This window comes from Pseudophryne corroboree, chromosome 12, assembly GCF_028390025.1.
Source record: "Pseudophryne corroboree isolate aPseCor3 chromosome 12, aPseCor3.hap2, whole genome shotgun sequence".
NCBI classification, from domain to species: Eukaryota; Metazoa; Chordata; class Amphibia; order Anura; family Myobatrachidae; genus Pseudophryne; species Pseudophryne corroboree.
The window spans coordinates 45541854-45569135 of record NC_086455.1 but is presented as its reverse complement, the minus strand read 5'-3'; the positions used below and the strand labels follow the sequence as shown (position 1 = coordinate 45569135).

The following is a 27282-nucleotide window of genomic DNA, read 5'->3' as shown; positions in this document are numbered from 1 at the left end:
GGCACATGGCACCAAAAATATGATTCTATATTATTCTAATAGTTGTGCTTTTGTTTAATCTATTTGCATACTGTATTTTTATGTCTTTTTACCTAAGAGAACACCCAGGGTTGGACTGGCCCACAGGGGAATAGGGGAAACCACCGGTGGGCCCCGCTGCCTGAGGGCCCGCCTCCTCCTCTAGGGATCAGGATTCAGACTGTGCACTTGTATTATACATTATACTGCACAGGACTGTTTTATTTTCTACAGTGCATTCCTGTTAATAATGTGGTATATCTTCATGCATACACTAACAGTATTTACTATATATTCTGCATACTTATAAAGGCATCCAGGCCATGCACACTGTATAATTAGTTAGCCAAGCCTCTGTAAAGGCTGGCCACACCCCCTCTGGAGGCTGACCACACCCCTAAGTATGGGCCCTCATCACGGTATTCCCCAGTGGGCCCTTCATGCCCCAGTCCGACACTGGGAACACCACATGCATTATGCATTAATCTACCCCCATCTTCCAGATACTCCTGCAGCATCTACCCCCACCTTCCAGATACTCCTGCAGCATGTGTTTAGCCCCAGAGTATATAAACTTTGGGGCTAAATTAGATTGAGTACTACAGTATGCCATGCTCACAAAGATAACACACACACACACACACACACACACACACACACACACACACACACACACACACACACACACACACACGGTTCATACAGCCCTGTACAATCATGTTAGGAGGTGTAAATATGGTTGTGTTTATTTTCCCTCTGTGGAAACGACCCGGATGTGATATAAAGTGATGGCGGAAGTTCTCTTCTGCCCTTACAGCAAGTTAATGTTTTCTCCAACCTCCATTTCTGGTAGGACATGTTGTCTTATTTTTGCTGCAATGAACCCTCACAGGCTCGCTTCGCTCGCCACACTTCAGGCCCGGTATCTTGCTCACCACAGCTAGGGACCACACTCATTGATGGTTGCCATCGATGGATGTTTTAGCTGGGACCATTGATGGTTAGAAATTATGCTACTCTATACCATCGATGGTTACTGCCGAGCATGCGCAAAAGAGACTTTTGCTGGAGAAAGTCAGTCAGCAAAAGTTTCCTCTGCGCATGCGCGGCTCCCCCGGCGGCTAGCTCTAGCTGTTGTCACTCACTGTGTGGCAGCCTTTGACATAGTGTGCGGCCACGGTGGGCCTTGGAGTGAGGGAGGGAGGAGGCAGAGTCTTTGACTCCTCCCTGAAAGGCTGACAGCACATGCCCACATAGGCATGGCAAGCCGTAAGTAGCCTCCTTCCCTGTCTATGAAGATACCAAGTGGGCAGGTTGGGGCGGGGCTACTGTGTGAGATGAGCAGCCAATGTCTGCTGTAGCTGCTGCTGACCCTGCTGCTGGCCTGTGGCTCTCACTGAAGAAGACTGTCCGCACTCAGCGAGGCAGTGGCGGGCGGCGGCAGCAGTAGTGACTGTGAGTAGTGACTTTGTGTTGATGTTGACACAATAAAAAAAACATTACCATTGGCTCCTTACCCACCATTGATGGTGGAAACCCATTTGCTTCTCCACCATTGATGTTAAAAGTATTTGACATTGGCCATAAACCATAGAGGACTTCAAATCATCGATGGTCGATGACCCAGTGCATTATGGGGAAGATCCTCTCCACGAAGGAAATGTAGACGCTAATGTGAAAATATATGCTGACGATATTGGCTTAGCATAAACACAAGTACACATGCTGCCAATGCAGAGACAGACATATTTTGAGATATTTATGGCTCTGTAAATGGGCATTAATATGCTATTTTGCATGCATTATTATTTGCCAATGTCTTTTCATCAGTCCCTTTATTAGAACTCCAAGCCCAAGTCTACACATAACATAACCACAAACAACATTAAATATCTCTAACACTGTACAATGCATATTAGCCTGAGTACACTTTCAAAGAATTCAAAACATCAGAATCTTTATGTATTGTAGAGTTCTCCCCTGACAACTGCAGTGCAGTGAATGACGAGCATGGTGAGTAATTCCAAAACATTTCATCAATGGAAGACATCAGGGTAGGTTGGAACGCTTCTAGGTTTGCGGACTACTGTTTGGGGCTTAGTTACACATTTGCGCAAATATGTGTAACCAAGATCTCTGAATTCTAATATTATGTGGGATTTTTATCTGGTTACTGTTATCATTCAGGGTGCTGGGGAAACAATGTCTCTCTTTTTTCTTGCTTAGAAATACCCCTCCCTTTCGAGCACCTGAATGATATCATTAAGCTGATTGAGCATCTACCATTAGAGGTGCAGGCCCTGACATGCCACATGGAGCATTATGGAGTTGCTCCGAGGTAGGTAGCTCTTAGCTTAGACATATTGTCATATTATCATTTGGCTTCTTGCTGGTTAATCATAGACCCAGATTGGGGTAATGGAGGTGTGGGGTGTGGTGCCTCTGGACTGGCTGAGCTGGATGGCTTTAGTGTGACATACCCTTACATTCTATTAACACTTTTCACTTATTAATTTTTCAACACTATTTCTCTATTTTAATTACATTTCATTTTTGTATCACCTTCTCTATAGCTTCAGCTTCCTTAATACTAATTTATTAACACTATAGTTTTTTCACTGGTATGCTGCCCTGGGCTTTCTGGCTTATGCTGGTGTTTTGGGGTGCCACACCCTGCACCTAGATAGGGATCCCTAATATACAGAAATGCCTTGAAGCGGCTTTTGGGCTTAGTCACACATTTCCACAAATATGTGTAACCAAGATCTCTGAATTCTAATATTATGTGGTATTTTTATCTGGTTACTGTTATCATTCAGGGTGCTGGGGGAAACAATGTCTTTCTTGTTTCTTACTGTTGGATAGTGACAACAGATGCCCCAGAAGTGCAAGCAGCAAGCAAAGAGAAATCGCTCTCATGAGTAGGCCACTATGTAAGATAGCTCTTTTGCGGATGCTGTATGCTGTTTCGTTTTGTATTTTATTTGCAAGTGATTGAATTGAAACATCTGTTATTTATGTTGTATCAAGAAAATATCAGATTATTTTAAAATTGCTTTTCACAATGACTGTATTACTGAAGTACATATGGCGCAAGTAGTGTAGCTAAAAACTAGAGCCAATAAAAACATTCTGAAGTCATATTTGTTTTTCTTGACCTCAAATTAGTAAAGTGTGACTATTTTTTGAAAGGAAACAAATTAAAAATATTTCTTTGTTGTACAGTGACTTGGAGTCAGTAGGAGTCGCATTCTTTCTGTGACCCATTTCTTTCCTGGCCGCTACCCTCAGAACAACAGTGTAAAATGGTAGCTGCTCAATCAATTTAGTACTACTTCTCAGGACCATAAACGAGAAGCGTTATTCTAAATAAGAACAAAAAGAGAACATTTTCCCCCCAGCACATTAAAAAGTATCAGCAATAAGATTTAAATGCTACATAATAAAAGAAAATTAGGAGATCTTGGTTGCATAGATTTGCAAAGATATGATTAAGCTACAGTACCAGGCCCCGTCAAGGCTTCTCTGATACTGTCAGTCCCTTATGCTACATGATGAAAGCACCCACTGTGAGTCATATAATTGCTTAGTTATGCTACATGATAATAGCACCCACTGTGGGTCATATAATTGCTTAAAGTTATGCTACATGATAATAGCACATACAAGAATATATCTAATTGAGAGCCAACTCTCCTGGAGTCACCTCTAGATCCTCCAAATGGCACTACAAGGGCCAGCATGCCCGCCAAATGTCCACTATTTACCCACACATGAATATACTCATATTCAAATAGCTATATGACCCAAAAGTAGGAGAGCAAATGGAAACTTTAGATACAACAGTCCTACATTCAGTATACAACAATACTTAGCTTACCGTGTATGTTATTGTGCCACCTATGCCATCTATAGATGGCGACAGCGATACGGTCCCCATCTCCGGCAATGGGGACCCAGTGCAGCCTTTCTGGCTTCAGTGAAGCCTTCCAGCCACTGCCGGGTCCCCGCTGGGTGAAAGTGTCATACTTATGCACATACGCAGACTGGCCATCGCACATGTACCTGACACAGCAGCCCATCCCTGGCAGTGGTAGTATGCCAGCAAAAGTGTGGAGGACTCCACCAGAAAGGGGGACAACGCTTAAGCTCGCCAGCATGATAAGCAGTTGTGACTCTAGAGGTGGGTCTGCAGCGCAGTCCAAAATTCAAATAGGGGAGCCACACCAACTGCCACCTGGAATGTTGCTAATCATCACCAGTTAGTACTCACTGGCAGTTGGTGTGGCTCCCCTATTTGAATTTTGGGCTGCAGTGCCATCCCACCTCTGAAGCCACCACTGGTGGTAACTTAGTAATGTTAAATACCAACAGCATAGTCATTAGTATCACTGCGATACTAGCAAAAAATATGCCACTGATAATAACGATTGTTATTAAATGGGGCCCACAGTGGCATAAGGCAGATGTTACAGTGACTGAAGACCATAATATAACCTACTTAACATTCTAGAACCATTCCTTGAAACTGGTCTGTTCAGCTGTAGAACCCCCAAATAATGACGTTAGGATGGCATAACGAGGATCACCAGCAAACATTGCTAAGGGAATACTTCCAGCCGCTTGGGAACTGTGTAATTAATTACAACACTAAAAATCCCTGAAGAACACTTATGGTGCTCTTCACCCTTGGGGCTAATATAGACAAATGTTCCCTCACAGTTTTATGACACACTGTAATTCTGTTAGGTCTAATAATGTGTCAGCATAAGATATATGAACAGTGTGAATGTAACGTGTCAGTTTTTAGCACAAAAACCACTGGGTAAATTGCACCATCAGACAGTTCTGCTTAATAGTATGACCCTGATCTCAGGATTATCAGCCTTGTGATCTAAGTAATCTACTGGACTAACAGTTTGTTATTACCTATAGATAATGTACTGTAATAAGCAGAGAATAAACCAATGTTCCTGATGAAAAACCCAACAGCTATCAACCAAAGCATCTTAGTTAGATGATAAATGATTATAATAAAATAGTTAATAATCATAGTTAGCAATTATATATCTGTAAAATGTTTGGGTTTTTTTAATTATTATTGTTACATTGCAATGTTTGTTTAATATTGTGTACTGTAAGGGCTGTATAGAACTTGGTCGGACCCGGGTAATCTACTGTATGGGGGTGTGCCCTAAATAGGGAGATGTGGTCATGGACCCTTAACAGTGAATTAAGCCAGGGGCAAATCCAGGGAGTGCGTGCAATCAGTGCATCTGGGCCTGGGTAATTAGTACCACCTCCCCCCTTCCTCTCAGTGCCACTGGCTCTAGTCTACTGCTACAGTTTATTTGTAACTACTGGCTTGCCCAATTTTAGTTTGGTTTCTTTTTTGCTCCCACCCCCTTTTCATGTAACATGTGCACATTGTCAAACAGGGGTGAAAGGTCCACCAGGAGAATGCAGTGATAGGTGCCCATACTTAGGGGTGTGGCCAGCCTCCACAGATGCTTGAAATACACCATAGTCTTGTGAAGTATAATGCAACATATCCATAATGTATAATACAAGTGCACATTCTGGAACCTGATCCCTAGAGGAGTGGACCTCACGGGGGGTTTCTCCTATATACCCCTGTGGGCCAGTCCAAAACTGCATGTGCATGTTTGGCAGTGGGGGGGGGGGGGGATTGGGGGTGGCTCGGGGAACATTATTGCCCTGCTACAGTGCCGGCAATAGACTACAACATTATGGCACCATGATAAAATGTATATGCTTTTCATAGATGCATACAATAGCAGATGGAAGGGACAGTGTCACGTGGTAGAAGGGAATGGGCAGAGCTACTGTACACTACTTACTCAGAGCTGGATTAAGGCATCAGGGGGCCCGGGGTACTTAAGACAGGGGGGCCCTAAGGTGTAAAGGTAAAATTATAATATATATATATATATATATATATATATACGCTGTATCATTTGAACTAAGGGGAGTATCGGGTAGTTTGGGTTAATTACCTATTTCATATATACATACACACACACACACACACACACACACACACACACACACACACACACACACGCATATATACACATTACACATACACACACACACACACATACATATGGGTTGGTCTGATATGCCGGCGGTATCCCAATGATGAAAATCCTGACAGGGGCAAGGTAAGTATACTTACCTTTCCCTAATGCCCCGCTAACCCTCCCCCACCTCTGCAGCCTAACCATAACCCTCCCTGGGTGTGCCTAAACCTAACCTTCCCTTCACGCAGCCTAAACCTAACCCCCCCCCCCCCACACACACACACCACCACCACCCCCACAGCCTAACCATAACCCTCCCCGGGTGTGCCTAAACTAAACCTAACCTCCCAGTATCCTAAACCTAGCCACCTCTCCACAGCCTGACCTTAACTCCTCCCCCCCACCACCATGGATTACTTCTCCGGTGGCCCAGCAAGCACTCGTTCAGGTTTCCAGTGGTCGGGGTTCCGAGCACTGCCGGGATCCTGACCTGACTCCATACATACATACATATATACACACACACATACAGTGCAAAGTTGATCGGCACTCCCTTACCATAGGTTAATTGCCCAGGTGCCATCCAACAATAATAGAACTTCTAAAGGACAGGTAATGGCACTCACAGGTCCTGCGAGACCTGTGAGTGCCATTCCCTGTCCTTTAGAAGTTTTATGGGCCCTACAGACTCGGCGATGTGCCGCCGAGCTGCCCGACCTCTGATACGGCAGACGGGCGACCCGGCGGCGGGGGGGCAGTGACGGTGGGAGTGAAGTTCCTTCACTCCCCCGTCACCCGGCTGCATTGAAGTGCAGGCAAATATGGACGAGATCGTCCATATTGGCCTTCATGTACAGCCGACGGGGGACCAGCGATGAACGAGCGCGGGCCGCGCATCGTTCATTGCTGGAACCTCCACACTCAAAGATATGAACGATATCTCGTTCATTTATGAACGAGATCGTTCATATCTGTGACTGATGTCGGCAAGTGTGTAGGGCAGTGTTTTTCAACCACTGTGCCGTAGCACACTGGTGTGCCCTGAGCAGTCTCCAGGTGTGCCGCCATAGAAGCAGAGCCAGGCCAGTCAGTGTTTTGCCGCTACTGAGGCCCTGGAATGATCAATACTGGTGGGCTTAGTGGTTGCAGAGCCAGTTCTAATTTTGGGCCCAGGCAGTGTTGGGCTCTTCTGGCTTTCTCAGATGTGGCTCAGGCGTTACCTATTTGAGTGTGCCTTGGCAATTTTTAAATCCTGTTCAGGGTGCCGCGAGTTGTAAAAGGTTGAAAATCTCTGGTGTAGGGCCTATAAGATAGATAGATAGATAGATAGATAGATATAGATCTCACAGCCTAACTTCAAATTTAAAGCCTAACTTAAAAAAAAAATCCTGACTTACAAACATAACAGGAGAGTGGGAGCTTGTATGTTCCTCTCCTTCTCTGTAGTGCACCCCGCCAGCACTAATCCCCACACGCTGCCAGGGAACTTCCTCTTTTCAGCCTGAGGCTGCAGCTTGACTTCCTCCTATTGGGCGGCTGCAGGGGCAAACGCATGATTTACTGGGGGGGGGGGTTTCCACATTGCACACACATGCACATTTCAGACACATACATGGCACACACACATTGTACACGCATACATAGCACACCATACTTACTGACTTTCTAGCTGCCCAGACACACATACGTAGTACACCACACATATACATATTGTACACACAGCACACCACACACACATACATAGCACACCACACACACACATATTGCACACACAGTATACCACAAATATAGCACACCATACTCCTACACACTGCACATACACATAGCACACTATACACGTACATAGTACACCATACACACATACAAATTGCACACACAGCACACCACACATACATTGCACACAAATACATTGCACACCACACACACACACATATACATAGCACAGCATATACACATATTCTCACCATGCGCATTGCACACACGCATACATAGTACAGCACACCACATACACATTAACCACAGAGCACACATACAAAATAAATTAAGCTGTCATAATTTATTAAAGATCGACCCCCCTCTCCCCCATTCCCCTTCCACCGCGAGACACACACCTGTCTCCACAAGGCAGAGCGGCTCCGGAAGACACAACACCCCGGGTCAGCAGGTCTCACACGGGAACTGCCTAGGAGGGGCTGACGCTACAGCTCCCCCTACAGTCAGCCAGCCAGCCTCTTTGTCAGTGTGATGAGCAGGCAGCTGCGCGTTACTGACACAGCTGCCTGCGCTCCACACTGTCTCGTCTCTCCTTTCCCAAAAGAATCATCAGTGAGGGCAGGCCCCGCGTGTGCGGCGCTGAGTCATCACTCACTCGCTCATTAAGCTCTGCAGTCGGGAGGGGAGAGCAATACCCTGCAGGCCAGTGCCGCTGATCAGATCGTATTAGAGATCTGATCTCCGGCGAGTGGAGGGGGGCCCTTTTCTGACAGGGGGGCCCGGGGTACTTATCCCCGGAGCCCCCCCATTAATCCGGCTCTGTACTTCCATGTCAGAGTTTTTTTTCCTGGAAAAGTTTAAACTGAGATCCGGCTAGGTAGGTGGGAAGTCAGGGGATTTGGGGTAGCATGCTGTTGCATTGTGTTACAGACAATATGTTTGTGCCCTGTAATAGAAGAAGACTAATAAAAGAAGGCTAATTCACTTACAAAAACGAAACTAAGACAAGAGTTTGGTATTATAATTAGAAATCAGAATGTGTTCACGGTGGGGCAGATGCAAAGGTGCTCACAGCTCTATATTGAGGAAGAAAGTTTTAGCATTGTGCATGCTCTGTAACCGAGTAGCCATAACTAAGAGCAACTTCCAAGCCATATGCAACTCAGATGTATCTCCACTGGGGGCTGCATGGGAGGCAATGGGGTGTTCATATGTAGGATAAGCGTCAAGGGCGTGTAGAGGAAACTGAGGGCCTTGCCGAGTGGAGCAGATGTCCATCTGATTTCATACACAGATCTCTTGCATCAGGATAGTGATGATCGCTGCTTCCACAAGTGGATGGATGGTGCAATGCGGAAAACTGAACAACTGTGAGAATATCTGCTTTTATATCCGACGTATTTGCATCTGATGTGCACCATCCCCAGTGTGTATTTCCTGTTACCACTACACAGGCATCTTGGAGTAACTGAAATTATTTCTGAATTAGATATAGTCATTTGAAACCTCCTCAACTAAATTTTATTTATACATAGTGTCAGTCAATTTGGGGTTGGCATTTGGACGTAGGGTCCCCCGTGCCTGTTCTGGCTGGCCTGTCTCAGGGCATCACTATTTAAATACACAGTCACTTTTTATATCATGTTTGTCTATTATTTATGTATGCACATTTTTTTCACATACTCTCTACCTTTAAACTCATAGTAGGGACCTTCATATACCTACACTTTATATCACTTTACTATCACTATTTTTTAGTGTGATGCCCTGGGGTGGTCCTTTGCTGGATCATGTTTGGGGGTTCCCTGCTTCCTGATGTTGGCCCCATAGTGTTAGGTACCTGCCCGACAAGAGGTGACCTGGACGATTGGTGGGCAGGCCGATATCATTGGCCAACGATATACCAACAACCTCTTATGACATATTATATTATACTGTAATGATCGTTTAGAGCATCTGCACCCCCTTTGTCTGTGTACACTACTTTATTCTCAGCAGCATAGCACCTTTCATTACTGGAGGGTGTGCAATTTAGAACCATTTCCCCTATCTGTGTTGGAAGAAAGGCCCACGGCCAGTTTAGATCCTGCATATGTGTCTATCTTCTCACTTCGGAGTAGTGCGCAAACCATCGGGTCTGCATAATACTCTTAATCAGGCCCTATAACACCTATGAAATAGGTTATGCCACATTCTAAAATTGTAATTGCGGCATTAAATTAAAAACATAAAATATATGTCTGTGCAGGTGTTGATAATGCAGAGTTAAAGAGACACACACCAATAGATGACTCAAACTATGAACAGCCCAGTTACAGATGAGTGTGGCTACATCTGTACTTAACCAGTGGTGTTGGTTTATTGATATCAGATACAGCAGTACTCACTGTTACATGCATACGTGTGATGGAGTGGAGCTTGAGTAGAGTGGAGTTTTATACAGCTCACCAAGCGGTGAGTGTATGCTGCAGACAAGTAGCGGTGCAGGTATGTTGGAACAGCTTCATAACCAGGGCTCTCATATGAGAGAAACTTATATCTCTCACCATGTGACACTATACAGTCCAAAACATTATCTGGTCTTTAGGTCGACAATACTTAGGTCGACACTCATTAGGTCGATCACTATTGGTCGACATGCACTAGGTCAGGTCATTAGGTCGACATGGCCACTAGGTGACATGGCAAAGGTCAACACATGAAAAGGTCAACATGAGTTTTTCAAAAAATTTTCAATTTAGAACTTTTTCATACTTTACGATCCACGTATGGCAAGTGAAGCGAGCCATGCGAGGGGACGTGGTGCACTAATTGGGGTTCCTGGTCACTTTACAAAGAAAACAACAACCAAAAAAACAAAAAAAAACTCATGTCGACTTTTTCCATGTTGACCTAATGACCATGTTGACCTAATGACCATGTTGACCTATTTCAGGTGTCAACCTAGTCATTGTCGACCAATAGTGGTCGACCTAATGACTGTCGACCTAGTTACTGTCGAGCCAATGATCCACACCCATCTAGAACAGTCACAAGATGGCTCCTGCACTTGCTTAGAAAAGATGTTAGTGGCCATCTTGGGATAGGGTATGGAGCCTTCCTGGAGAACAGGAAGAATGGTGTCTGAGCAGTAGCGCACTCCTCTCTCAGCAATTCTGAGGTGGGAATAAATCCAAAAACAGCAAGTAATTTGGCAGAACCATGTTGCACTGCAGGAGGGCAGATTGAAAATGTGCAGAGAGATTTAGATTTGGGAGGGGTGTTTCCAAATTTAAATCTAAATTGCAGTGTACAAATAAGGCTGTCATGCAGTTGTGGTCTACATGCAATATCAGTAAGTATTTACTCTGTAAGCAAAATAAATAAATGTATATGCACCCTCCGCATTACAACATGGGTTGTCCAGATGCATATTTACTTGCTGTTTTTTCCTGTCTTCCAACTCCGAATCAGGCTCTGTGGGAGAAACGACACCTGTTTTGAATTTACTTTTTAGGCATTTGATTGTGGCTTAAAAATGTACAGTAACAGTGTGAATGTACCTATACAATTTAGGTAATTTTGAGCCATATAATCTAATTTACTCTTCAAGAGAAAAATGCTAATGAATGCCAAACTCATGCAGATATCTAGCGCTATATTGCATGAATGGTACTTTGTGGATGTATCCTATCATGATTTTTGGAAGACTAAAGGGTATCCTACTAGACAGTGGTATGGCATACCTAGAAATACGTGTTGTATGGGCAAACTAGTGCATGATTCACTGGATGGGGCATGTCTCAATTTGTCTCAATTTTCCAAATTGTACATCTTATAAGTCCAGATTGGAAAATTGTAAGAAACGTGTGTTTTGCTATAGTTGGATTGTGATGTATTATTGAATCCACTTAAGATTAGAGCTGTGCGGGTTCGGATTTACCCGGATTTCAAAACGGCATCTTATTGGCTATTCGGCTGTCATGTGTTTTGGATAGCCAAAAAGAAAAATCTGGAAAAATTCAAACCTGCGATAATTTGGCATTAAGAACAAAGTAAATCTGAATCCACAAATCTCGAATTAAGGTAACAGTAGGCAGAGGCGTAACTAAGGCAGGGCGAGCGGGGCATGTGCCCTGGGTGCTGTGGAGACCCGGCAGAGGGGGGCGCCACCGTCCAGGTCGAGTATGCACAGTATTACCCGGCGCCGGTGGCAGTGTGTTTTTTATTTAACCAGAATGTACATACTAGTACTGTATCGGCGGCGGTGGTATGCCATCCCTGCTTCCTGAATTGCACTGGGGACTGGGACTGGGAGGGGAACGCAGACTCCGCCGGGCAAATGCCAGCTTCCTCCAAGGAGGGGGTAGTTAAAGTCGCCCAGCCAGTAGCAGCGGGATTGGGTGGCGTTTCCTCCAATGCAGTGTCATTGGGTGTGTGGGATGTTGGGAGGCCATCATAGGCTTCCTATAGGGTATCTAATATATATATATATATATATATATATATATATATAAATGTTTTTTTTATTATTATTATTTTCGACAATTATTTTTTGGCAATGAATGGGTTAATTAACACTTTCTTCCCAAAACACCAAAATGAATGTAAGAAAGATGGATGAGGGGGGAAGGGGGGGCGGACACGACTTTTAGGAGACAGATGGTCACATCCTCACCTCAGTAATGTCAGTGGGAATTTCCCACTGTTATGTGGGCCACTGTCTGATCCTGCGGAACTCCATCAGCGGTCAGCCACAGAACACTTCAAGTTTTGTGTGTGGGTTGGCGGGCCGTGGGCGGGAGGACAGGCCAGCGCAGGATGGGCGGGCGTGAGGGAGCGCATTTGGGGTCATTTACCACTGTTCCCTGACCACTTAGACCAATCTGACCAGTCAGATTCTAACTGAACAATATGAATGAATGAGAACTCTTTCAAAATTTTCAGTGTGTAGGCACCAACGATGAACGATGCGCGGCCCCGCGCTCGTTCATCATTGGTGCTGGGTCGCTTATACCTGCAAGCCAATATGGACAATCTCGTCCATATTAGCATGCAGGGCTATGGGGCCGCGTGACAGGGGAGTGAAGAAACTTCACTCCCCCCGTCACCCCCCCCATGCGCTTCCGGTCGCCCGTCGGCCGTATCGGTAGTTGGGCACCTTGGCAGCACATGGCGGTGTGTAGGGCCCATTACTGCTTATGTTGAAGAGTTCTCTGGTATCCACATAGCCATAATACATCTAGTAACTGTGCTGCCCTTTGCCTCGTCTTTTCTGCAGACTGATTAGCTAAAGGGCCTGAGTCATACCTGATTGATGCTGTGTGTTGTCGCACAGCGGGCGATAAGGTCCTAACTGCGCATGCATATGCACCGCAATGCACACGCGCGTCAGACAACAACAACGGGCATCGCCGGTCAGCGTCAGGATGGTGCAAAAAATCCAATCGCACAGGTGTTCACAAGGTGAGTGACAGGAGGAAGCCGTTTGTGGGTGGTAACTGAGTGTTTATGGGGGGTGTCCGGAAAAACACAGGTGTGCCCAAGCGTTTTCAGGGAGGGTGTCTGACGTCAGCTCCGACCCCGATCAGCCTCTTCTCATCGCACTGGAGGAGTAAGTCCTGGGCTGCGCAGAGACTGCACACAGTGGATTTTTGCAGCTCGGCGTACGCATGGGATCACACACTTGCACGGCGAATTTACACTCCCCCTGGAGGCGGCGACTATCTGAGCGCAGGACTGCAAAGTGATCAGCCCAGCGATCAGATCTGAATCCCCCCCATAGAGTATAGATGGTATCTATCACTTTGTATCCATTGGTATAGTCCTCTGAGAAAGTCTGCTGACGGTGGCTTGGAACACTCTGAGTTTCCTGATATGTTCTGTTAATAGTTGAGTAAGGAATTATCCACCTACTAACAGAGGCATTCTGTGCCATGTTATATCAGATTGTTTCACATATGTATGGTCAAAATGAAATGAAACCATCTCTGCCACTAGCAGTAATCACCCTATATTGAGTATATATCAGAACTGGTGATAGCACAGGTTATAGGTATTGTGATTCAGGTCACTAATGGCCTGTTGCACCAATTTTACACTCTCACTAAAATATAATGTTAGATCAAATATACCAACCAGTCATCTGTGGCCACAATAGGTTTATGGTTTCATGTGTCTCCTAATAGTAATATATAACATATGCAGACCAACTTTGCATGCCCATATAAGTTACAGTAACGGGTAACTTAATATTGAAACCCCATTTAGTTGTTGTAGTACTGGTTATAAAAATAATTTCAGTTGGGTACAGGTATAGATTTAAGAGCAGTGTAATGTAACACAACTATAATAATTGGTACATTTATTATATCTGTCTTATTAAACATCCAGTGTCAAGTAAACATTTCTTATTTATTTCTTAGAACTTGTATGAGAACACTGATTATAGAGAATAATATATAAATGTAATCTCAGGAACAGCATGATATGATACAAATGTAGCACTAGATTACTCGGGTATCAATTTCTGTCAGTGTAACGCTATATCTAAGCACAGGATTGTGTGCCAGTGTTAGCTATGACATCATACAACACAGGTTCCATAAACCGAGGTTCTCATTTGTTATTACATGACGTCTGCTTATACCAGCTTGTTGAGGAATATTATTGGAAAATATGCTGTTTTTTATCCGTAAATGTTGCAGCTACACACCATAAAATAGGTAACTCTGCATGTTTAGCCACAGAAGTGAGTCTGTACCCTCCTGCTATTCAGATATGTACTGCCACTTATATGCGGTACACTTTCAGATATGTACTGCCACTTATATGCGGTACACTTTCAGATATGTACTGCCACATATATGCGGTACACTTTCAGATATGTACTGCCACTTATATGCGGTACACTTACCCACTATGACATTGTCCCCCTCCATCCCTCTGGAATGTGCAGACCCTACACGGGTTGGGTAGAATATTCCGGCGGCCGGGATGCCAGCAGTCAGAATACAGGCCACGGCATCCTCTGCATATATTGTTTACAAATAAATTTTGTGATCAATGGGCACGATTCAATTTGATGACAGTTGAATAGTGCCAGGAATTAGCTCCCGGGGCTATTCAATAATGTGCCCTGTGACGCCAAATGACATGATTTCTTCTCACACCCCCGGAAACAGCGTTGCACAGGGTACTTAAGTCGGAGAATGCTGATTCTCCCGACAAAACACCCTGTTTAGTCCGGGAGAATGGACATTCTCTGACTTACCACTGCGCTGTATTGAATAGCCCCAGGAGCTAATTCCCACCGGTATTCAACTGTCATCGAATTGAACCGTGCCCAATGTGTACATATAATCTATCTAATATTACATTGCACTAATGTCCTTGTAAAATTAGTTTCGCTGAGCAATAGCAGATATCCATGTGAACAAAGGCACAGGCAAACATTAGTGTGTGTGCGTATTAAAATATAATTTGTTTTAGCAAGGATTGCTGTAGCAGTAACATAAGGCACGCACAGTCTTTTTGAGGGGTTTTAATATTGGCTTTTTTTGTTTACTACGCAGAGAACCCCCCACCCTGATAGATGCCCGTACCACTGCTGTCAGCAGCACGAGTATGTACAGGGTGCTAGGGGGGCATTATATAGCTGGGGAAGTCAGTGGGTGTAAATGTGTAAGTGGATGTCTGGAGTAGGATGGCAGCTTTCTCCAAAGGAGGCTCATTCAGCTGCTATTACATTTATATATTATTGCCATTATTGTGTCACATTGGTACATATGGTACATATATATACAGGTGACTTACCTGAGGTATTTTGCCAGAGCTGGTCTGCATCTTGTACATGGTACCAGCTGTGTGGCAGTATTAATGTGTATACAAAACTAAGACTTTTGCTATCTGCACTAATACTAATATACTGCACATCTGTGTGTATGTAGTAAATAAAACATTGGGGATTTGGTCATATTTTGATCAAAATATTTCAGCTTGCAGCCCATCATCAAGGGAGCCCAATTTCCTGCAAGTTTCTGTTCTACACTAGCGTATATGCCCAGCACACCATTACATTGCAGTTACATGTTCTCCCCTCCCAGATACAGAGGGGAGCATCTATACAGGGCTGGCTAGTGAGCCGCACCCAGCTAGGGCTTTTATAGCCGTGACTGATAGCGGCCATGATAGCACTAGGCCTGTGCTTGGTTATACCAATTGTGTGCTAGTACCAGCTGCATGGCAGTATTAATGCCATATATGTACAGATGTGTCCTGTTGTGGCGCTGATGACTATAGCAACACTCTGTAGCTGGATCGTGATGCAAACGCATTGCTGTATGCCATCTTTAAAGTAAATGGGAGTCAGGCGCATGCGCGTGCCGGCTCCTATTCAAGTCTATAGCATAGTGGAAGCATGTGATCACATGCGCCCGCTATGCTGCTCTGTCCCAAGGATAGCAGGACACATCTGTATACAAAAAAGTTTTGCTGTCGGTGCTAACAATAATATATTGCAAATCTGTGTGCATGTATAAAATAAAACAGAGGGTATTTTGTAATATTTTGATCAAAACATTTAAGCTTGCAGCCCATCGTCAAGGGACCCCAATTTTCTGCAAGGCCCTACCCTAGCTTATATGTCCAGCCTACCACTACATTGCAGTAGGCAGATCTCCTGGGACGTAGCCGGGGTGGGTCAGGTGGTAAACCGTGGATTTCCAGAGACGTAGCCGAGGTCAGGGCAGGCGGCAGACAGTGTATAGTGAGGGATGCACTGGAGGTTGGAACAGGCAGCTGATGCAACAGGAACAAGATGTTTTAAGGATTGCAGATGTTTCTATTTCACGCTAGTGCATGTCTAGGGCATAATATCTGATTGCATTGGCACATTATGGTACGTTTCTCTCCATACAGGGCATACAAATTGAATGTTGTCAAATAGCCCCTGGTCCATGGCAGGAATTGGTTGTGTGAAAATTTCACTGTGGGGCACAGGAATATTCTGTTTATCTAGATCCATGGCGTTCTTGAGCACTGTGAGTGGGGATGCTGTTTTTCCACTCTCTATCTCTGCCCAGTTAATAGAAGAGAAGAAGGGATGTTCTCGCACGTCGCCATTTACCCCAAGCCGGAGGAACTGGTCCTTACACAGGAGGTTGGATAAAAAGTCCTTTGTTACTCCAGTAAGGCCTTCGTATGATGGTTCCTCTGTAATGATCATTGCTGCTATCTCTGACACGGATTCTCCAGGGAAAGGCTCCGATCCTGTAGCGAGCATATATAATATAACCCCTAATGCGAACCAGTCCACAGCTGCACTGTATGGCTGGCGGGTTATCATTTCTGGAGCAAAATAGCCAGGTGTCCCGCAAATGCCTGCATTATCAATTACTCCATACACATTCATTAGGGCTAGACCAAAGTCTGTGATCTTCACATGGCCGTCTGCAGTCAGCAGAACATTTTCCATTTTGATGTCTCTGTGAATTATTCCTTTAGAATGCATAAACTGTAATCCACAAACCAATTCCGCCGCTATAAATGTTATTGTGGGAAGGTCCATCTCTGATGTCTCAAAAAAATCAAACAGATCTCCTCCACTAGCCAGTTCCATTACACAGTATAGATAACGATGTGTTTGGAAGACTGCATATCCATGAGTAAGGAAATTGCTCTGATGTGCCAGCTGAAGGACCCGAAACTCGACCAAGCTGCCCTCGTTCTCTATTAGGGCTGTCTTCTTTAAGATCTTAATTGCCACTCTTTCCCTGCGAAGAGCGTCTGTTGCCAGCAGCACTTTTCCGTAGCCTCCCTCTCCAAGTATTGAGTGGAAAGTGAATTTGTCCACTGTTAAGGGGGCAGTATCTGTGTTTTGTTGGCTGGTGGGCATAGCGCCTGGTCGGCCTCTTCTAAATGCTGTTATGAATTTATTTTTTTTATTTTTTAGAAATGCTGCAATTCTGTCCCAGTTTCTTCGTGATCCCTTCCTAGTGATCTTTTTCGCTGAAAGGGAAACCGGGCCTGCCATATGGCTGCACCCTTCCCCTGGATTTTCAGTAATGTCAGCGTTTCTCCTGTCTCTCACGTGCCAAAATCTGGGACATCGGTTACATGCTTTTATGAATTGATCCTGTTTCTTTTCCAGAAATGCTGCCAGCATGTTCCATCCTCTCTGTAATCGTGCAACAAATCTCCTCACCTTTCTGGCTGCTGAGTTGGTCCGGCCTGCCTGCTTTCCTCTTCGGTTCTGTTTTCCTCGGCACTTCTTTCTTTTCTGTCTCTTGTCTCTGGATCTCCATGCTTTTTCTCGTATTTTCTTTCTCCTATTCGTTCCCATGTTTTGTCATCCGACAGGAACAGGGCCCTTTAGAGAATATAACGCAAGATGTGTCTTCAGTCTAGAGCGTCTGAAGACTGGTTCTCAGGGGCTTCAGCAGCTGTAGAAGTAGCTGCGTGATGTCAGCAGTGACTGTGATGTCAGCAGTGACTGTGATGTCACAATTGTGCAGCTGAGCCTAGTCCTAAACATCATCTACATTTTATGGCAGTTGATGTATAAGAAGGTTTCTTCCTGTCCAAACTTTAAATTGTGTAAGATATGTAGAAAGAGTCTTAATTCTACCTATATAAAATGTACCTGCCCATTAAGACATCAAAATGTATATGTTATAAGAAATATGACATTTGTAATGAGGGATTAGACTGTATTGTGGTCATATCCGCTAGAGAAGCGTGTAACACAGTCTAATTATTGGAGATATCTACGTGTTTATACCACGTATACCCATTATCCCCAACAATTTCCCTTTTCAATTTAAGCACCTCAAAAATAATTGATAATAATAATAGCTATTTTTTTTTACTAAGTGACTTAGGGGCAGATTTATTAAGCTCAGTGAAGTTATAAAGTGGAATGTGATAAAGGACCAGCCAATCAGATCATTACTGCCATGTCACAGTGTGGGTTTGAAAAATGACAGTTAGGAGCTGACTGGCTGGTCCATTATCACCTTCCACTTTATCACTTTACCAAGCTTAATAAATCTGCCCCTTAATCTCAACTGGTGGCAGGAGTATTACCATGCAATCACTTCTATTTCCCCATTGCGCCCATTATTAAGAACAATCACATTTAAGGTGGTTTCCAATTATTTGTAGGCATGTGTAACTGTATGAAAGAGCCAAGAGATGGTGAAGAGCATTAGCATCAGTACAGAGTTTGTTGCGAAGGGAGAGATTGTGTGTGTCATGTGTCAGCAAAAAGTTGACTAGAAAAAAAGGGGGGGGGGGAGAGCCATTATTGATCTTGCCCTGGGCTACAAAAACCCTAGTTACCCCTCTGACAGTAGGCTGTATCAGCCCAAGGGCACATAAGTGCCCAATCTTGACTGTAGTATGGCATTAGGTCACGGATATATATTTATGAGGTTATGGAGGGCTAATTTGATGAAAAGCAGGTCAGGAAGGAAGTAGGCTATCAGATATGTGGGGACAGTCGTACTATTTGATTAATTAGGCTTCTGAAGAAGGTCTCTCTTTGCAGTTTTGAAGTCCCCATCTACCTCACCCTGTTTATTTTCTCTATGGTCACAGCTGTGTTTACTGATTCCCTTGCAGAAACATGTGTTATGTGATGCTCTGATGTATCTTTTTCTAATTTCAATTTTCTTGCAGAGGAGGCAAGGAAAGCATTAGTCTTCAGAGGCCATTGGCTGTGCAAGTGGTGATTGTGGAGCACAGGTGTACAGTGGAAATTCCCAGCAGGCCCCACACCCTCTTCTAGTAGTCAGTAACTTGGTGGAGCAGGATCATGGATGAACTTTGTTGCTTGGTTTGTTTATATGGAAACTACACCAATATTAGCCCTTCTGCCAATCAATGTGGGTGCTCCTGCCGCACCCCTGTCGCTCCTTAGGGGCTCTGTCCTTTTCATGTCCTTCTAATGGTTATCCTAATGGTTATCCAAGTCCCTCTGTGGTGGTTGGCCACACCTCTTAAGCATGGGCCCCTGCCACTACGTTAAGTGGTGGGCCCACCATGCCCCAGTCTGACACAGCGCTCTTCCCTTATGAATAGAAGTGAGTTGCCCTACTCTTGAAGGGGACCTGTTTGTTGTCCTTAAGGTGGCTACCAGCAGTATGGGCAGATTTATCAACGTTTGGTGAGAGATAAATTGTAGAGAGATAAAGTACAAACCAAATGACAGTTGATTGAGCTGATTGGTCGGTACTTTACCTCTCTCCACCATATCTTTATCCAAGCTTTGAAAAATTTGCTCCTGAATCTGTTAAAGGGAGGTGGGTTCTCCATACTCAGGTTGCATTTGGGTCGTACGTACTATTTGGTTACATAAAGTTAAGTGTTGGCTGGAGCTGGTTATGTGCATTGCTTTCCTGGTAACCTATTTAACTACCATTCAATTAATAAAAGCTGTGCCTATATACCACCAATCATTTGTCTGCATCTTATTTTGTTATGGTTAAGTTGGTTAAGAGATTTTTAGGGGTTGTTTGCTATAGACACAAGTCATCTACCTTTTGGTTACTTATTTTCCAGTTGTGCATAGATCACAGGCAGAATCTATAATTACAGCCAGTGAATACACATAATCATTTTGCTTGACATGTTCATAGTTTAGCAGCTGAAACCTCAGACACCTTCCTTCAAATCTCCTTTTTTCTCCAGCCCCCTAGGTATTAGATGCAACTTTTAGCAGCTGCATGTATTATCTTTCCTCACATACAGTAAATCCAGGTAATTTGTGTTTTTCCCAACTCAGTCTATGGTGGTCATTCCGAGTTGATCGTTCACTGCCGTTTTTCGCAGCGCAGCGATCAAGTGAAAAAACGGCAATTATGCACATGCGCATGGGGGGTCATTCCAAGTTCTTCGCTCATTGCCGATTTTCGCTATGCTGCGATTTGTTGCCAACTGCGCATGCGCAAGGCACGCAGGGTGCATGCGCTTAGTTATTTAACAAAAAACTTAGCAGATTTGCTGTGGATTCTGCGGCGCTTTTCAGTCTCACTGCTGTTCGGTAAATGATTGACAGGAAAGGGGCGTTTCTGAGTGGTAACTCTGCGTTTTCTCGGCGTTTACAAAAAAACGAAGGCGTGTCAGGGAAAAACGCGGGAGTGTCTGGAGAAACGGGGGAGTGGCTAGCCGAACGCAGGGTGTGTTTGTGACGTCAAACCAGGAACTAAACGGACTGAGCTGATCTGTGAAGTAAGTCTGGAGCTACTCAGAAACTGCAAAGAATTAGTTAGTAGCAATTCTGCTAAGCTAAGATACACCCCCAGAGGGCGGCGGCCTAGCGTGTGCATTGCTTCTAAAAGCAGCTAGCGAGCGAACAACTTGGAATGAGGACCCTGGTACGCAGCGCGCATGCGCTAAGTACTTTCACACAAAACTTTGTAGTTTTACCCAAGCTCGAGCAACGTTTGTCAGTCGCTCGAGTGATCGTAGTGTGATTGACAGGAAGTGGGTGTTTCTGGGCGGCAACTCGGCTTTTTCAGGGAGTGTGCTAAAAAAACGCAGGCGTGCCAGGCAAAAATGCAGGAGTGGCTGGAGAAACGGGGGAGTGGCTGGCCGAATGCAGGGCGTGTTTGTGACATCAAACCAGGAACTAAACTGACTGCAGTCATTTCAATCTAGGAGTAAGTCTGGAGCTACTCAGAAACTGCAAAGAATTATTTAGTAGCAATTCTGCTAATCTTTCGTTCGCAATTCTGCTAAGCTAAGATACACTCCCTGAGGGCGGCGGAATGAGGGCCTATGACCCAGCAAAAATAAAAAATCCTGTAACCATTTTTGACATTATCTACATTTGCAATAAATGTGACAACAAAAAACTTTACAAGAACGGTGTTATATGAATTGTTGAGAACATTTTGCAATATTATATTGCGGTCGCTGTTCCTTTGTTTCTTAGAAATAGCCTCATATTACTCATCTGTAATAAGAAAAAGGAATTCATTTATTAAAGGAAATATTCTGTCCTTATCCTGTTAAATTATCTCTTCCGTGTAAGATAGCACAGTAAATTTTGTGGGGTCATAAATATAAATCTCTTATACTAATTCATCTCATATTCTTCAATATGATTAATGATAAAAGGAATGAGAATCTAAGATTACAAATCCCATTTACCCAGATTTCCCCAATCTAATGAGTAATGGAAGGGCTTATAAAGTTTCTCTTATTAAAACAGTGATAGACCACTGGGTTCGGGGCCAAACATACATGAGAGCATTTTAGAGTAGCTCTCTCCTAGATAACTGGATTATACGCATATCTAAAGTATAGCAATATAAAGGAATTTAATCTTAGCTGTAGAGCACAAAAATTCCTCCTTTGTCACCGCTTTCATTCTAGATTCTACTTTAGATAGTTATAATAAAAAAACTGGAAGTGTTGAACAGCACAAAAGCAATTCAGCACCAAGAACGCTTGTAATAACTGTATTTCAGAAGGACATAAACTCTCTCCATAAGCAATAACACTGAATGGTTCTCACCATTGAATATCAAACTTCAAGGCATATGCTGAGATGCAATTGCCACAAAATACCACCAATCAAAACAAGCCACGGTGATTACCGATTAGTGTAATACTGTAACTCAAAACCAGAGAGCGCAAAGAGAAGGATGATCAAATATAAGCAACAACAAGTTTCTAAAAATAATGTTTTTTTTGTTTTTTTTTATGGAAAGTGCGGTCCTTGATGGCAACTGTCATCTTATGCATTTTTCTTTTCTTTTTTTAGTTGAAAGAAGATAAAGAGAGAGAGAAAATGAGCTGTAAATTTCAGGTCTTACTGAAATGGTGATGATATCTGCTTTTACCTTCTACAGTTACACTGCTGGTAATGTGATTCTGTGTTCAGGGTATCAGCTGTAATAACATATCAAACCTATCTCCGCCTGACGCAGGGAGATGACAGCGAGTGAATACATATCAATTCTCAAATAAGATTTTTTTCTTCCACTGCGGTTTGGCGAGGATATCAACTATTTTTATTTTACTTCGCTGAAAAAGATTTAACATCCTATATAATATAGTATGGAAAACTGTGATCAGATTTTCAAATTGATTTTTGTATTGCACATATACAGTAGCTATACCGTTGCAATAACTACTGCATCTTAAAATGTAATCCTGAAGTTGTCTCGCTTTGATGTCAGAGCGTGACAGCCATAAGGATCAGTAGCGGATCTTGCCACGGGCAAGCAGGACTTTTGCCCGGGGCGCCGCCTTCCTGTGGGCGCCGGCACCATCCGGAGGGCGCCGGCGCCATCCGGAGAGCGCCGCACCATGGCAAGATCCGCTGCTGCTGTGGTGCCCCCCGCTGCCGCTGCCCGCTGTCCCGCTGTCCTGTGAAGGGAAACTAGACGCTACGCGTCTAGTTTTCCTACGTGGAGAGGACCTTTGCTGTGCGGTGCGCGATGACGTCATCGTGCACCGCACATCCTACTACAGTACAGGGGGCGTAACTGACTACGCCCCCTGTATGAAGCCACGCCCCTTAATGCCGCCTGGGGCGCAAGAAGCCCCGGAACCGGCCCTGATAAGGATCTATAGGAAATTGAATTGGGAGCGAGGTATAGCGAGGTAACCTTACGGCCAATTTGTAATTACCGCGGGTATGCGCGCTCCCGATGCTTGACGTATACAATAAAAAAAATGGTCACAGGTTTGTCAGAACTGAAAACCCTGTGACGCTCACCTCTTCGGGGGTCTCCAGTGCTCTCATCAACATCCGGTGGTCTCACCTCCATCTTCATACTGGGTAAGGGGCTGCTGGGAGTCTCCAGGGGATGTTGGGGGGACACAAGGGCTGATGGGAGATGTAGTTCTCTCAGCGGCCAGATTGGGGGGGGGATGACACTGACAGGGGGGTCACGCACATACACCACGGGTCACTCACATACACACTCACTTACACACACTCAGACACCCACATACATCTCACATACTGAATTCCTAACATATTCACCACTGCTGCAGAGGACCCGTCTCCCGACGCTGGATACAGTAGACCTGATTCGGAAGGTGAGTAATTACAGACTAATAAGGCTAACTGGAAGATTCCAGTTGCTTAATTAGTCCTCAGGCGGGTGCTGCCAGGGTGCCAGGGCATGTCCCGGTGATTTTTCCTAAAATGAACGATTTTAGGAAATATCAGACTTGCTCTGGAGGTGCGAGAAAAATATGCTGCGATTTCTATAGAAATCATCGGTTCCTATTTTCAATCCCGCAATTGATTGAGTTCCAAACCCCTGCAGCAGTAGGGAAAACCCTGTGTCGCGAGGGGATGGGGAGGGATGGGGTGGGGGTAGGGGTTGGGTGTTTAAATTTCACACCAGCAATTGGGTTCCCCCCATTAGTATCCCCATTTCCTTTCTACCGTCTATGGATGTATTAGTGGTAGAATGGAAAGCTGTTTTTTATTTAATGAAAGCAGCTGCCGCTATGATGCAGACAATCTGTGCACAGAGCCCCCGATTCACAGATCAGGATGCTGCAATAACTCACACTAAATAGTGACTAGGCTGCACAGGTGCCCTTGTAGTTGTATGTATGTATGGATGTATGCATGTATGTTAGCGTACAAAAAAATGTCATGTCTTCGTATTACTGTGCACGTGTGTGCAATATGGAAATTATAAGAAACTAGGCGATTCATCGCGCCCTACGGGCGCTCTTCACACCGTCGTTAGGGGCTTCGCCCCGTTAACCTCTGCACGGCTTTGCCGCGGGTGGGGGAGGGGGCAGTTAGCCGGGGTGGTGCGGTTGGGGGTGGGTGGGTGTGAGGGTGCTATGGTTGCAGGGGCGGGTGGGGGAGGGGGTGGAGTGCCACGGGTGGTGGGTGGATGCGGTGGGTGCCGCGGGTGTTGGTGCTGCGGGTGGGGGAGAGGGTGGGAGTGCTGCGGGTGGGGTGCGAATGCGGTTGGTTGCCGCGGGTGTTGGTGCTACGGGTTGGGGGAGGGGGCGGGAGTTCCGCGGGTGGGTGGCGCGGGTGTTTGTGCTCTGGGTGGGGGAGGGGACGGGAGTGCCGCGGGTGGTGCGCGTGTTGGTGCAGCGGGTGGGGGAGGGGGGGGGGAGTGCCACGGGTGGTGGGTGGATGCGGTGGGTGCCGCGGGTGTTGGTGCTGTGGGTGGGGGAGGGGGTGGAGTGCCACGGGTGGTGGGTGGATGCGGTGGGTGCTGCGGGTAGGTGGTGCGGGTGTTGGTGCAGCGGGTGGGGGAGGGGGGGAGTGCCACGGGTGGTTGGTGGGTGCCGCGGGTGTTGGTGCTGCGGGTGGGGGAGTGCCACGGGTGGTGGGTGGATGCGGTGGGTGCCGCGGGTGTTGGTGCTGCGGGTGGGGGAGAGGGTGGGAGTGCCGCGGGTGGGGTGTGAATGCGGTTGGTTGCCGCGGGTGTTGGTGCTACGGGTTGGGGGAGGGGGCGGGAGTTCCGCGGGTGGGTGGCGCGGGTGTTTGTGCTCTGGGTGGGGGAGGGGACGGGAGTGCCGCGGGTGGTGTGCGTGTTGGTGCAGCGGGTGGGGGAGGGGGGGAGTGCCACGGGTGGTGGGTGGATGCGGTGGGTGCCGCGGGTGTTGGTGCTGTGGGTGGGGGAGGGGGTGGAGTGCCACGGGTGGTGGGTGGATGCGGTGGGTGCTGCGGGTAAGTGGCGCGGGTGTTGGTGCTGCGGGTGGGGGAGAGGGTGGGAGTGCAGCGGGTGGGGGGCGAAAGCGGTTGGTTACCGCGGGTGTTGGTGCTACGGGTGGGGCGGGAGTTCCGCGGGTGGGTTGCGTGGGTGTTTGTGCTCTGGGTGGGGGAGGGGACGGGAGTGCCGCGGGTGGTGGGTGGAGACGGTGGGTGTTTGTGCTACGGGTGGGGGAGGGGGCAGGAGCAGTGGCGCCACAACGTGAGTGCGGGGAGTGCGGCCCGCACCCGGGTGTTACCCTCTGAGGGGTGACACCAAAGTGCCGGCTCCTGTCACAGCGCAGAAGCCAGCACTGCAGATTCAGCAGTGTCCCCCGAACCACAACGTGCCGAAAACGGGGGTCAGGAGATGTGAAGCCACGCCCCTTCCGCAAAGCCACACCCCTTTTTGACCGCGACCGCAGCGGGTGTTAGAAAAGTGAAGACTCTGGGCAGTAGGGCTGCGGATGTTGGTGCTGCGGGAGGGGGGCAGATGCGGGTGGTTGCCGCGGGTGGTTGCCGCGGGCGGGCGGGCGGGAGGGAGGGAGTGGGGGGGGGGGCGAGTCACTGTTCAGCATGTCTCCCTGACTCAGTGGCAGCCGCAAGACTGTGAGGCGGGTAATGTGAGTTCCGCTCACAGTCAGCGGCTGCGGTGTCACCACTCACCAGGGGCAGTACGGGGAGAAGGGAGACAGGGGACTGGGCGGAGATCGGGAGGGGACTGGGCGGAGAGAGGGAGGGGACTGTTCCTGGCCAGATCTGTGCCTGTGACTCCGCCCAGCGTTACGGCCAGCACAGAGTCACAGACTTGGGCAAATATATAGGAGATAATAAACTTATAGGGGGAATTCATATGTTTGAAAAGTCGGTTGGGTGTCTGTTTTTTTCCTATTAGATAGGAAAAAACAGACTCCCAACTGACTTTTCAAACATTTGAATCTCCCCCATAGAATGGGTGGGATGTACATTACTAAGCACTGCATTACATCCCGCCACTTATTGGGTACATATCAGCGTTACTAACACCGGTATGTACTGTACTTACAAATGGGGTTAAAATCACAAAGGACAACTCTCCCGATAAGAGCTGTCCTTTATGATAGAAGGACTTCTGGGTTTAGGACCTAGGAGTCCTTCTGTGTATGCGCAGAGTGATGCAGCGGACACCAGTGGTGCTGGTAGGGATCCGATTGGTGTGAAAAAAGCCCTTAGGCTACTATTGAGAAACGGCAGATAAAGGTCCCGGAAATTCGTACATATGAAAATGCGTCCAGAACTCCAAATATTTTATTTTCTGAATTTTGGCCGCATTTTCAGCTTTAGTACATACTGTCAAATATATTAGAAGTACACTGTGGTCTTCTCTTTTCTGTGGTTATAGAGCCCCTCTGTGAAACAGTATATTTTTTTTAAATGGAATGCTGTATCCTAGCTACAGATAGTCAGATTGTTGCCCTGAAATATGATTCTTTTCTTTTTCCTCACTCACCTTTTGTACATGTTGACTGAACTGTGTAAAGGTGATGGGTCGTGCTAAAGTGAAAGTGCAGGTACCTGTTACTCCCTCTCCACCTTCCAGATCAAATACTGAATGAGCAGTTACATATTACGGGGCTTATTCAATGGTGTCCCACATAATTAAGTATCCAACTCAACAGCTGTCCCCATAATCCCTAACACTACTACTTAGGTATCAGTGAAATCTACCACTGCTGTGTCTGCCCAGTGCGCATGATGTATGACCTAAATTGCCCAATCGGATCCATCTTTGCAACCTTGACCTCGTTTCTTATAGGAAAGGGTGGGGTAGCCAGAAATAACGCCATCTGTAGATGGTGT

At 45.9% G+C, this 27282-nt stretch overlaps 1 protein-coding gene across 2 annotated transcripts in view; it reads right to left on the bottom strand.

Annotated features, from left to right (window-relative positions):
• The window catches only part of LOC134979913 (acrosin-like), a 179394-nt gene extending 155758 nt beyond the window's left edge, over positions 1–23636 (bottom strand). Inside the window, exon 1 of one of the 2 annotated variants that reach the window (XM_063946531.1) lies at positions 23485–23636. In XM_063946531.1, coding sequence (XP_063802601.1) covers positions 23485–23542 — 58 coding nt within the window. In that variant the 5' untranslated portion in view covers positions 23543–23636. The remainder of the gene's footprint in view (positions 1–23484) is intronic. The other variant, XM_063946530.1, reaches the window with a different exon arrangement.
• Positions 23637–27282: the final 3646 nt, after the last annotated feature.